Genomic DNA, 13,768 nt, shown 5'->3' with positions numbered 1-13,768 from the left:
AAATAAAACTACAATAATAAATAAATAAATAAGAAAAATAAAACTACAATAATAAAACTACAATAATAAATAAATAAATAATTAAAATAAAACTACAATAATAAATAAGAAAAATAAAACTACAATAATAAAACTACAATAATAAATAAATAAATAATTAAAATAAAACTACAATAATAAATAAGAAAAATAAAACTACAGTAATAAATAAATATATAATGAATGTATTAAATATTAAAACGCTGCACCGGAACCCCGCGGCGTGTCCGGGGTCTTCCTGCCGGACAGTAGTAAACACTGGTGCTGCTCTGCTCCTCCTGCTGGCGTGACATCACCATCACACTCTTCCTCCTCCTCCTCCTCTTCCTCCTCCTCCTCCTCCTCCTCTTCCTCTTCCTCCTCCTCCTCCTCCTCCTCCTCGGAGCGGCGGCGGTTCGGCGGAAGATGCTGAAGGAAAAAGCGCCGCTGGTGAGTTTTTACCCCGAACCCCCGACCCTCTTTAGCCGCACACAGCCGACCCGGTCCGGCTCCTCGCCGCGGTTCCGCTGACCTGCAGCGGTCAGAGGAGCCGAACCCACTGAAATGGTTCGGAAACGTCCAGAATTGGACCCTGAGCGCGGTGCTGTTTCCCTCTGCTACTGAAAGCCCATTGACTTGCGCTAGCGCAGCGGCTAACGGCTAACGGCTAACGGGGCCATTCACACGGGCGCTGCGAGGGGGGGTTCCGGCTGCTCTGGGGTCTTCACAGGTTCTGGGGGTCGGGGAGGGGGGTCGGCCCGGCTGTCTTGGCTCAGTGGGCGTGTTGTGGAGCTCGGGGGTGGCTGGATCGCGAGCCCGGGGGTGGTGTTGTTAGCCAGCCGGCTAACCCGCTGGCTAGCTGCTGATACTCCAGTGTTTTGGGTGGAAACTGAAGGACGGGGTGTCCGCTGCTGACAGCGAGGCTGGGTTCGGTCCCTGTTCGGAAACACGGCGGATTAAACTGGGTTTATTTCTGTAAAGTGACCCAGGATCCGGCGAGCTGCGCGCGCTGCCAGTTCTGTGTTTGTGGGTAATGAAAGCTGCGACACCTAGCTGCCTCGCGCTTCCGCCCGCTGGCCATTTTATCGGAAACACCTGTCGGGAGTTGGACTTGCTGGCCACTTTATCGGAAACACCTACCCTGTGCTTCTACTTACTGGCCACTTTATCGGAAACACCTACCCTGTTCTTCTACTTACTGGCCACTTTATCGGAAACACCTACCCTGTTCTTCTGCTTACTGGCCACTTTATCGGAAACACCTATCTGGACTTGGACTCAGTGGCCACTTTATCGGAAACACCTACCCTGTGCTTTTGTTTACTGGCCACTTTATCGGAAACACCTACCCTGTGCTTCTGCTTTCTGGCCACTTTATCGGAAACACCTATCTGGACTTGGACTCAGTGGCCACTTTATCGGAAACACCTACCCTGTGCTTTTACTCACTGGCCACTTTATCGGAAACACCTACCCTGTGCTTTTGTTTACTGGCCACTTTATCGGAAACACCTACCCTGTGCTTTTGTTTACTGGCCACTTTATCGGAAACACCTACCCTGTTCTTCTGCTTACTGGCCACTTTATCGGAAACACCTACCCTGTGCTTTTGTTTACTGGCCACTTTATCGGAAACACCTACCCTGTTCTTCTGCTTACTGGCCACTTTATCGGAAACACCTACCCTGTTCTTCTGCTTACTGGCCACTTTATCGGAAACGCCTACCCTGTGCTTTTGTTTACTGGCCACTTTATCGGAAACGCCTACCCTGTGCTTTTGTTTACTGGCCACTTTATCGGAAACACCTACCCTGTGCTTTTGTTTACTGGCCACTTTATCGGAAACACCTACCCTGTGCTTTTGTTTACTGGCCACTTTATCGGAAACGCCTACCCTGTGCTTCTGCTTTCTGGCCACTTTATCGGAAACACCTACTTTGCGCTTCTGTCCACTGGCCAGGAGATACACCATATGGACAAAAGTATTGGGACGCCGGCTCATTCGTTGTGTCTGCTGAACTCGAGGAGGGTATTAGGAGTCTGTCCTGCTGCTTTTGTTGGAGTAACTGTCTCCACTGTCCAGAGAAGGAGGAGCATTGCTGTGAGGATTTGATTGCATTCAGTGACAGACGAGCATTAGTGAGTTCAGGATGTTGGATGATCACCACCCCACCTCATCATCCCCAACTCATCCCCAACGAAAGTATCCATCCATCGTTCCAGAGACCACCGTTCCCCCACAGCTCCTCAATGCTGGGGGGCTTTATACCCCTCCTCTAGCTCACGCCTGCCGTTATTAGGCAGCATGGTGCCGATAGGGTCATACGTCCGTCTGCTCCAGAGAGTCCGTATCTCCTTGAAGTGAGCAGGGGTGTCCACATACTTCTGGACAGAGTGTGAGTGTGGTTTAATGGGCTGGTTGAGGGCTCGTAGGTTGCTTGTAGGAACGCGTAGTGCTGGTTTAGGCTAATCTGCTCTCGCTCTGCAGCTCTGACCAGTTTTTCTCGCTTGTAGCAAGAAAGTCAGGCCTGGAGCAGCCGGCTGAGCCGTGTCCTCGTGCTTCCACCCGCTGTCCACTTTATCAGAAACGCCTCCTTTGCGCTGTCCTACACGGTGGAGGGAGATATGCTCTGTACTGTAGGTGGCTCTCTTTTGCAAGGGCAGGCAGAGAGTATTGATGGTTTGTCGTGTGTGTGTGTGTGTGTGTGTGTGTGTGTGTGTGTGTGTGTTTCTACTGTGGTAGGAAAAAAAACACCTTTCACGCAACCCATTGCAACCTCATTGGCCGCTTGGGACGTCCCCAACCCCACCCAGGCCTATTTGAATGGATCGGGTCTTGGCTATTTTAATCCCAGTCCAGTTCCAGGTCTTTGTTTTAACCACTGTGTTCATAGCGCCCTCTGCTGGCCTCAAGGACGCCGTTAACGGACATTATTCCCCAGCCGGCTGCAGAAGCAGGATCGGTATAGGCTGATGCTCCACATTTAGACTCTGGGAGGGGCAGAATTGCCGGATCAGGACGTCCCTAGTAGAAACGCCTCTTTATCGGGAGGGTTTAGGACGTCCTCGGACCGCAGGGTCAGCTCTAAAGCATGAAAGTGGAATCGCACCTCGGATCCCAGACGGTCCGCGTTAGCCATTACCCTGTTGAAGAAAATTGACGCGTACCTTTAAGGTATCGGCGCCCCCTGCTGGCCTGCGGGTTAGTGAAGTGGGCTTGTGATTGGAAGGTCGCTGGTTTGATGGCCTGAACCGACAGGACGCCACTGAAACTGGGTGTTTCGTTTGTTTTAGCCGAAGTTTTAGCTCACGACGTCGTCGTCGTCTGTGGAGAGCATGGCAGGGTCCTAACTCTGTATCCAGAACTGTCCTGGCATTCGGACCCCACTTTACCCAATCACGTCTCTTATGTTCCCCTCGGTTATTCAGATAAGGGTTCTGTTTCCAGCACAGGCCTGATTACAGACCTGCTGACCCTATTCTGGCTTGTATTTACTGTCTGTCATTCTTCTCGTGGGCTTATATGCTGAGTGACCCCTATTTTCTGAGGTGAGACAGTTCTGAGTGCAGGTCAGCCATGCTACAGAACACCCTAGAGGATTAAGGGTCTTGCTCCAGGGTCCAGCGGGTGCAGATTAGTAGTCCTGGGTGTGATCAGTGACCCGTTACTCAAACCACATATATGTAATTACATATATACACACGTTATATATTTTTATTTATTTATTTATTTATTTTCTCATAATCTGAGCATTTGAATATCTGCATCCGCCTCCACCACCTCAGTCCTCCATCTGTCCTCCAGCAGCTCCTTCTCCTCTCCTCTAACTCACCTTGCTCAGCTAATGTCTTTTTTCCAGAACCTAAATGGGCGTCATTATTAGGAGCCGGGGCAGTTAAGCTGCTCTGAGCCTGCCGTTTAGATATGGAGGGGTGAGGGGGGGGGGGGGGGGGGGGGCTGATGTTTTGTATGGAAAGTTCTGGAAAGGTGACGAAAGTCTTTAAACCCTAAATGATGAAAGTTGGATTATTTTAAGGGTTCCTATTAAAAAGTGTGTGTGTGTGTGTGTGTGTGTGTGTGTGTGTGTGTGTGTGTTTGCCATAACTTTAACAGTGAATCCAGGTGTCCTGTTTTTGTTCCTGTGCCTTTTAGATATATAGTATATGTGAAATGAGCTTGGTGTGTGTATATATATATATATATATAGATAGATAGATAGATTGCTGGGCTGCCCGGTGTGTTTAAATATGTTGTGGGTGTTTAAAAACAAAAGCCAAAAAGACAACTTTAAGAAGTTTCACAATTAAAAATAAATAAATAAAATAAACATTTGCCCCTCTTAATTAAGTGATTATGTAAATGTGACGTTACAAATACATAAACTATTTTCCCAGAAAATAGTTTCCCAGCTGAATTAATATTTATTTATATATATATAAATATAAATATATTTTATTTATTTTTCTCACCTCTAAGAATTAAATATTAACACTTTAATTAGGCCATTTTAATCCACTGTTAAAGGTCTAGTTTGGTTTTGCTGTGCTGCTCTTTTTAATACATTAGTGATCTGTAAATATGTGTAAGGTTGTGACCTCACAGCTACAGAAACGTGCATATTCCGCTTAGTTTGTTTATTTTTAATAACTTGCTGGTTTTAAAGCTTTTTTTAATACAGTAAGTTTGTTTTCTATGGTTTGAGCTCTTTAAGAGTTTTGCCTTGGATTTGCTTGGAGTTTTGGTTTTAAAAATGACTGATGGTAAATGTTTGGGACTAGTTGTGACCCCTCAGACATTTATTTATTTATTTTTATTTTTCAAAATTATTTTTAGCGTATTTAAGAAGTTATCTATGATGAGCCATTTTTCTACTATAGAAGGTTTGTGGGGCTTATTTATTTATTCATAATTACATAAATTCATAATTTTTTATATATATATATATTTGTTTATTTAAGGGGTGTCCGGTTGCCCTTAATAAACGAAGCAGGTTATCTCGCAGGTGTGACCTGTAGTGAAAAGCCAGTCGATCACCTCTGCTCAGATTACGCTGCCACCTCTGTTTGCTTTAGTGTGGGGGGGGGGAGAAAATGCCTGTAGGTTTGCCTCTCCCACCGGCGGGAGGTTGAACCCGGCGTGCTCCTACCTCTCCCAGCGTTTCTAAGAAAAAGGAGTCTACGGTCAGACAATACTGCTATTGTGTTCCTCTCTGCAGTCTCATGACCCGCCGCTCTTGGCCACGGGCCGAGCGGGCTGTGATGTTTCTGTGGAAGGCTCTTGGTGAAATTGATCTGCCCGCTCTGTCCTCAGGCCTCCTGTGGGCTCTGGAGCTTCAGGTGGAGGTGTTAGAATCCCAGGCAGGCTCAGACGGCAGAGCCTCCGGACCCGGTAGGAGCGTGTTCGCGGTTTGGCGCCGCTGCTGATGTTCTGCAGGAACTGAATGGCCTCTTTCTGAGCCGGCCTCTTGGGAATTTCTCATAGAGGGACTACAGAATATTCCCCTCCTGCGTTCCTACTGTTGTGGAGGCTTGTTGGAGGTCTCCCTCAAAGCTGTAATCATGGTAAGTTTGAGACTGAAAGCCCTTTCAGTGGAGTGACGCATCTTTTTCCTCATTGGTAGCAATTATCAGCTCCTAATGACTGTTTATGATCAGCCGCTGTTCTGTAGAACATCACCATAAGCTCTTCAGAGCTCTCCGTGGACGTAAGGGCTTGTGTACGGTTTACTGCAGAACACACCCCACAAACAGGGCAGGTGTGATGGCGCAGCGTCCTGCCGGCTTCACGCTGTGGTTTGGAGGAGGTGTAAAGGAACAGGTCTGTAAGAGTGTAGGTGAATAAATGTAGGTTAATCCATGTGAAATTAGTTGCACAATCTTTTCCAAATATATCTAGAAGTGACTGGATCTTTCATAAATTCTCTTATTTGTTTATTTGTTTTTTAAAACCCTTACTCTTGTTACATATTCAGATTAGTTTATGTGAATGAATTGCTTAAAAAAAAGAAAGAAAGGGAATGAATTACTTTATAAAAAAGGGGGGAATGAATCACTTAAAAAAAAAAAAAAGAAAGAAGGAATGAATTACTTTTAAAAAAAGAAAGAGGGAATGAATTACTTTTAAAAAAAGAAAGAGGGAATGAATTACTTTTAAAAAAAGAAAGAGGGAATGAATTACTTTTAAAAAAAGAAAGAGGGAATGAATTACTTTTAAAAAAAGAAAGAGGGAATGAATTACTTTTAAAAAGAAAGAGGGAATGAATTACTTTTAAAAAAAGAAAGAGGGAATGAATTACTTTTAAAAAAAGAAAGAGGGAATGAATTACTTAAAAAAAAAAGTAAGGGAATGAATTACTTTTAAAAAAGAAAGAGGGAATGAAGTACTTTTAAAAAAGAAAGAGGGAATGAAGTACTTTTAAAAAGAAAGAGGGAATGAAGTACTTTTAAAGAAAGAGGGAATGAAGTACTTTTAAAGAAAGAGGGAATGAAGTACTTTTAAAGAAAGAGGGAATGAAGTACTTTTAAAGAAAGAGGGAATGAAGTACTTTTAAAGAAAGAGGGAATGAAGTACTTTTAAAGAAAGAGGGAATGAAGTACTTTTAAAGAAAGAGGGAATGAAGTACTTTTAAAGAAAGAGGGAATGAAGTACTTAAAAAAAAGAAAGAGGGAATGAAGTACTTAAAAAAAAGAAAGAGGGAATGAAGTACTTTTAAAAAAGAAAGAGGGAATGAAGTACTTTTAAAAAAGAAAGAGGGAATGAAGTACTTTTAAAAAAGAAAGAGGGAATGAAGTACTTTTAAAAAAGAAAGAGGGAATGAAGTACTTTTAAAAAAGAAAGAGGGAATGAAGTACTTTTAAAAAAGAAAGAGGGAATGAAGTACTTTTAAAAAAGAAAGAGGGAATGAAGTACTTTTAAAGAAAGAGGGAATGAAGTACTTTTAAAGAAAGAGGGAATGAAGTACTTTTAAAGAAAGAGGGAATGAAGTACTTTTAAAGAAAGAGGGAATGAAGTACTTAAAAAAAAGAAAGGGGGAATGAATTACTTAAAAAAAAAAAAAGAAAGGGGGAATGAATTACTTAAAAAAAAAAAAAAAGAAAGAGGGAATGAATTACTTAAAAAAAAAAAAAAAAAGAAAGAGGGAATGAATTACTTAAAAAAAGAGGGAATGAATTATTTTATAAGAAAAGAGTCTTAGCAGAAAGAGCTCAGTTTAGTCCTGAAACAGAATTCTTTAACAACAGGGCAGATCAGAGTTACGTCATTTTTGGGTGGGTAATGGGGCCGGGAGCGTGGCCGTAAGGACCCATTTAACCAAGTAAGAATAAGAGAAGTCATTTAGGAGAAAGTAAAAAATGAGCAGGTAAACACCTCTGAATATTCCCGTTCTGCCAGTACAGACACTCCTGATGGGTTCATCTCCCCAGCAGCTCTACAGTTACTGGAAGCCTGATACAGTATGGTCACAGCAGGGCTGGACGATATGGTAAAAATACTACATCACGATATTTATCACGATACATGTAATCAGCGTCACATTCTTATTATAAACTACTCTTCAGATCCTCAGTGATTTATCTTCAGCATCTGCTGCTCTTCATCTAATGAACCCTTCAGTCTAATTACACTGTTAGTAATGAAACCTGCAGCAGTCTTCTCCATATGATTAGAAAAGCCGATTATCAACAAAATTGCTCACGATATGATAAAATATCGTCATATTGCCCAGCTCTACTGCACCGTTTTGAACTGACAAACCTCCAGAGTTCCTCCAGGATTGTGTAAATTTAAGTGTCCAGTGTGGGTTTTGTGGCGTCCAGAGTTTTGGAGGAACCCTGGGTTTCTGCAGTATCCGTTTAACTGTACGGATATGCTGGATTTAGCTCAGCTTGCAGAACTGAGTAGATGTATGGCTTATATTTTCATAATATTTTTTTTTATAGCTGAATTATGGCTTATACTTTCATACTATTTCATTATGGCTTATATTTTCATAATTTATTATGGCTGATTATTTTTTATAATATTTTATTATGTCTGAATTATGGCTTAAATTTTCATAAATTATTATGGCTGAAGTATGGCTTATATTTTTGGAATTTTATTATGGCTGAATTATGGCTTATATTTTCATAATATTTTATTATGGCTTATATTTTCATAATTTATTATGGCTGATATTTTTTATAATATTTTATTATGTCTGAATTATGGCTTATACATTTACATTTACATTTACATTTACGGCATTTAGCAGACGCTCTTATCGCGCTTATATTTTCATACATTATTATGGCTGAAGTATGGCTTATATTTTTGGAATTTTATTATGGCTGAATTATGGCTTATATTTTCATAATTTATTATGGCTTATATTTTCATACTATTTCATTATGGCTTATATTTTCATAATTTAGTATGGCTGATATTTAAAAAAAAATATGTCTGAATTATGGCTTATATTTTCATAAATTATTATGTCTGAATTATGGCTTATATTATTTTATAATTTTATTATGTCTGAATAATGGCTTATATTTTCATAATTTTATTATGGGTTGTATTTTCATAATATTTTATTATGGCTGAATTATGGCTTATATTTTCATATTTTATTATGGCTGAATTATGGCTTATATTTTCGTTATTTTTTAAAGTCATTAGGAAAAGCGTAATAAGTCTTATTTAATTAAAGAGTCAGCATATTTTGAGTTAAAATCACTGTGCTCAGTATGGGAGAGTATTTAGTGGCACTTAAACTGGTGCATTTTTGTCTACATTATGAAATATTGTGATAAATATCGTAAAAAGTCTTTAAATACAGTGATATAATTCCCATCGCCCAGCTCTACGCCAAAGTCCGACGATGTGATCAGGAGCAGTGGGCAGCATCGACCCCAGTGCTTCTATACGTTACTGTCCTTTCTGCTAGTCTCAGACCTCAGGACTCGCTGTAGTGCTCAGGGCTGCACCAGAGAATCCCAATCTGCTGGTCATTGCTTATCTGTGGAACGTGTCGACAGGACGTGCTAACGAGTTAAAGGGAATTCTTGTTGAAAAAGGGTGTCTGCAGACTTCTGGACAGTCGGTGTAGGTAGATAAATATTGGCACTGGGCTACAGTTCCTGTATTGGTTATGTTGATGATGATAAATAGGTGAGAGTTGGGATGCCGGTAGATTAGGGCTGGGCATTGTGACAATATTTTATCGTATCATGATAAATTGAGTTATGGTGATGCTGTTAGTGTTAATAAACACTGATCAGCTGCAGGTTTCTTTAGTAAGAGTGTAATTAGACTGAAGGGTTCATTAGCTGAAGTCTGTGATTAGCTGCATGTATCGAGATAAATATTGTGTCTTTAAATATCGTGATATAATATTTTTACTGTATCGCCCAGCCCTGCGGAAGATAAGGGTGATGGTAATGGATGGACCCATTAAATGGTCTTTTATGAGAATTCAGTAGTTTGTGCCATTAAGGGACATTGCAGCAGTCTTCATGGTCTTTGTCTTTGTGGTCATCTTCATTTTGGTGGTCAATTTAAAAACAATTTTTTTTTTTTTAATTATTATTTTTATTATTATTATGATTTTTTTTACATAAGTAATCAATAAAAGCTGCAGCTCCTGATTAGTTTTATCTCCAGCTAATTATTATTATTATTTTTACTGAAGATCAATCATCTGTTTCTTCCATTGATTGATGGTAAAGGCATTGTGACGATTCTGGAGATCTGTGGTTGATCCTTAAGCTCCACCCCTCAAATTCATGCAAGGGTACAGTGTTAGTCCTGCGGACCGAAAGTCCTAGCTAACGTTGGCCATCATAGCATTTCGAATTCTGTGTGGATCTACATGCTCCCGATTTCCATGGCTATGAGATCATGATCACATACCATAATATAATATTGGTAGGAGCATCGTCATGGCGAGTAATTAGCTTTAGCTATCTCAGCGTTACAAACTGCTTCTGCTGAGCAAACCCGTCTCTGAAAGGTCACTGAAGTCCAGCGACTGGTGTTGACCGGCGAAATGAGGGGCTGGTTCTGCTGTGTTTGGACCCGTAGGAAGCTAGCACTGCTATCTAATTAAATATAGCTAAGTTAGCTAGCAGGCTAAGCAGTGTTCCAGCTAACCGATTTTGCTCAGCTTGCAGAACTGAGTAGATGTATGTCTTATATTTTCATAATATTTTATTATAGCTGAATTATGGCTTATATTTTCATACTATTTCATTATGGCTTATATTTTTTATAATATTTTATTATGTCTGAATTATGGCTTATATTTTCATACATTATTATGGCTGAAGTATGGCTTATATTTTTGGAATTTTATTATGGCTGAATTATGGCTTATATTTTCATAATATTTTATTATGGCTTATATTTTCATAATTTATTATGGCTTGTATTTTCATAATTTATTATGGCTGAATTATGGTTTATATTTTTGGAATTATATTATTTCTGAATTATGGCTTATGTTTTCATAATTTATTATGGCTTATATTATTTTAGAATTTTATTATGTCTGAATAATGGCTTATATTTTCATAATTTTATTATGGCTTATATTTTCATATTTTATTATGGCTGAATTATGGCTTATGTTTTCATATTTTATTATGGCTGAATTATGGCTTATGTTTTCATATTTTATTATGGCTGAATTATGGCTTATATTTTCATATTTTATTATGGCTGAATTATGGCTTATGTTTTCATATTTTATTATGGCTGAATTATGGCTTATATTTTCATAATATCTAATTAAATATAGCTAAGTTAGCTAGCAGGCTAAGCAGTGTTCCAGCTAACCGAGGTGAACTCCTCATATCTGAGAGCACAGAGTCGAGGCGACGGACTTGGGCGTGTTTTCCACTGTTATTGTTTAATTTTATTTATTATTGTTTTACCAATCTGTGAGCTCCCACAGCGCCCCCTGCCTGTGGCTCTCTTAAACACACACGCATTTGGGGGGAATGAGCTTGTTTGGCCGTGTACTAGATACACAGAACCGGAATCTGACGTCACAGTGTTAAAATACTGTCCTCGTTTGGGGATAAATAAATGAAATATCAGGGCACCCTGGATTAGTTATACCGCCCAAGCCTAGAACAGTGAGAAAATGTTCTAGAAAACATTCATATTTGCTTTTATTCGACCAAATTTCACAGTGTTCATAATTAAAATGTTCTGTAAAAATTAATGTTCTGTGTTTGAAAGTTACATATAGTAAAGGGGTGTTTAATTGGACATTATTTGGGGTGTTTTTTCCTTGGATACTTTATTTCTCATTAACAGTAATAATAAAATAATATTAATAATGAATAAATTATTAATTGTGCAGCCTAAAACGTGCTTAAACGCTTTGTGATCTCAGATTGGTCCCTGTGTAGCGACGTTTTCTCAGTTGAAGACCCTAATAAAGCCGCACCGTGGCACTGTTCTGGACTAAAGGGCAGCACATGGAGAGCACGGTCACTGGGGTTTATCTCCCGAGAGCACTGAGAGCTGTGAAAGCAACCGCACAGGAACCAGATGCTCTGGTTGTTCGTTAAACGTTTGCAAAGATAAACGTTAAACGTCTTCAGCGGCTTCCTGTTTGTCCTACTCGCTTTGTCCTCTTCAGCCATTCAAATCGCAGTGGAAACGAGGGTGTGGTGGGAGAGGAACAGGGGGAGGGGTGAGCTGACGGGAGTGCATGTTGGTTTGGCTGAGATCGGCCCGAACACAAACGCTCCATCCAGTACTTTTAAGATGGGTTGGGGATGATGAGGCGGGGTGGTCATCCTCATGATCCAACATCCTGACCTCACTAACACTCTTAAAACACTTGTTGCTGAATGCAATCAAATCCTCACAGCAATGCTCCTCCTCCAGAATCTAGTAGAAAGTCTTCTTCTCTGGACAGTAGAGACGGTTACTCCAACAGAAGCAGGGGAAGCTCTTTTTAACAGCCTTGATTTCGGAAGAAAAGGTGAATAAGCAGGTGTCCAAATACTTTTGTCCAAACAGGGTAGATCGTGGCTGACGACGAACAAATATTTTATTTATATATATATATATATATATATATATATATATATATATATATATATATATATATATATAATATTATATAATAATATTATTCTTGATTTCAGAAGAAATGTTGACTGACTGAGCAGGTGTCCAAATACTTTTGTCCACAAAGGGTATATACAAAAGTTGCATGCGTCTATAAATTTTAGGTAATTTTTGTTTATTATTATAAGCAGCCTGAACTGCTGAGTCGAGTCTCCAGTTCAATGAGTCAAGTTCTTAATTTCAAGTGAATCATGTGTCAATTAACTGTCGACTCAGTGATTCACAGCTCTCAGGTTTAAGGCGCAATAGATTCGTAGAGGAGCGATTCTCAGACTGAGTGGGTTGGATAGAGCAGAGCTCAAGTGTGACCTTGGGCAAGTAAGAGTGTGTGTGTGTGTGTGTGTGTGTGTGTGTGTGTGTGTGTGTGTGTCCTAGTTCTTTCCTGCAGAACACACTGCTGAGGTCCGACTCTCTGTACGTTGTATTGGGGACTGTAAGGGAGGTCTGGATGGATGTGGAGGTTCCTGCAGCTCCGAGGAATCGTTCGACCACTATGCTGAATTTGCTGATGGCCGGAGAAAGCTGGGCTGTGTCCGAAACCTTCACAAGTGTCCTCACTATGCCCTACATGGGGAAAGTCCAGATCACTACCTAGGGATTTCTGTTCCCTGTAATAGTGCTGTAGGTAGTCAGCGATTTCAGACCCCTCGTTATGTCCAAGAGCTCAGTGCTGTACTCCTCAGGCTCCGAGAAGCTGCCTGTGAATCTCCAAACCAAACAACCTGATGAATTATGGGTATTCCATTATTCACTAGGGTGCATACAGTACATAGTACAAGCCCAATTGCAGTAGTGCACTGCATAGTGCATAGGGCACGGTTTTGGACACGTCTGTCCCGTTAACAGAATGGTGGTACTGAGGTCATCCTCAGTTGTCATGTCCAGTTGACCACAATTGTGGCTTTTTGTGGTAAATATCTGGACACTGAGACCTTTTATAGGATGTGTAAAACGACCCCTAGACTTCTAACACCATTAACCGAATACCCCTCTGTGGGTCAGTCGCTCAGCCCAGTACAGTGAGTATCGGAGCACAGCAGAGCTAGAACTCTCAGAAGAGGAGGAGGGTCTTCAGTCTGGGTTTGAAGACAGCGAGCGTTGGACACCCAGGGGAAGTTCGTTCCACCACTTCGGTGCAGGACAGTAAAAAGTCTGGACGCTCGTCTTCCGTGGATCTTAAGGGATGGCGGGTCGAGCCGAGCCGTACTTGAAGCTGGAAGGGCTCTTGGTGCAGATCGGCTTTTGACCATCGCCATCGAGTACGGAGCGGCTGGCTGGTCCAGGTTTGACTTTGTAGGCCAGAGTCAGGGTCCTGAATCTGATGACCTGGGCAGCAGCAGAGGAGGAGGAGGAGCTGAACATGGCATCCAGCCCCGCCCCTGATCGGTATCTGCAAGCGGCCAATCAAGCTGAAGCGCTGATCGGCCCGTTTTTGGAGGATGTAAGGCGTCTCGAGCTCTGTTTGGAAGCTCCATTCACTGATTAGCAGAGCAGCAGGAGTCTGATCCAAGTCTAAGCGCTTGCCATCTTTAATTAAGGGGAATCCTCTCAACCACACACACACACACACTTACATAAGACGCTTTCTTTTATCTTTGCTGTGTGTGTGTGTGTGTGTGT

At 41.2% G+C, this 13,768-nt stretch overlaps 1 protein-coding gene across 4 annotated transcripts in view; it reads left to right on the top strand.

Annotated features, from left to right (window-relative positions):
• The first annotated feature begins 371 nt into the window (after positions 1 to 371).
• atp2c1 (ATPase secretory pathway Ca2+ transporting 1) overlaps positions 372 to 13,768 on the top strand; it is a 50,057-nt gene continuing 36,660 nt past the window's right edge. For 2 of the 4 annotated variants that reach the window (XM_072692521.1, XM_072692523.1), the window contains exon 1: positions 4,984 to 5,580. In XM_072692521.1, the coding sequence (XP_072548622.1) occupies positions 5,578 to 5,580 (3 nt within the window). In that variant the 5' untranslated portion in view covers positions 4,984 to 5,577. Of the gene's footprint in view, positions 469 to 4,983; positions 5,581 to 13,768 lie in introns of those variants that run through there. The other 2 variants (XM_072692522.1, XM_072692520.1) reach the window with 2 other exon arrangements.

The sequence above is a fragment of the Salminus brasiliensis genome, chromosome 1, assembly GCF_030463535.1.
Source record: "Salminus brasiliensis chromosome 1, fSalBra1.hap2, whole genome shotgun sequence".
In the NCBI taxonomy this organism is placed as follows: Eukaryota; Metazoa; Chordata; class Actinopteri; order Characiformes; family Bryconidae; genus Salminus; species Salminus brasiliensis.
Note: the sequence above shows the minus strand (reverse complement) of the source record. Positions and strands in the feature narration are given on the sequence as shown.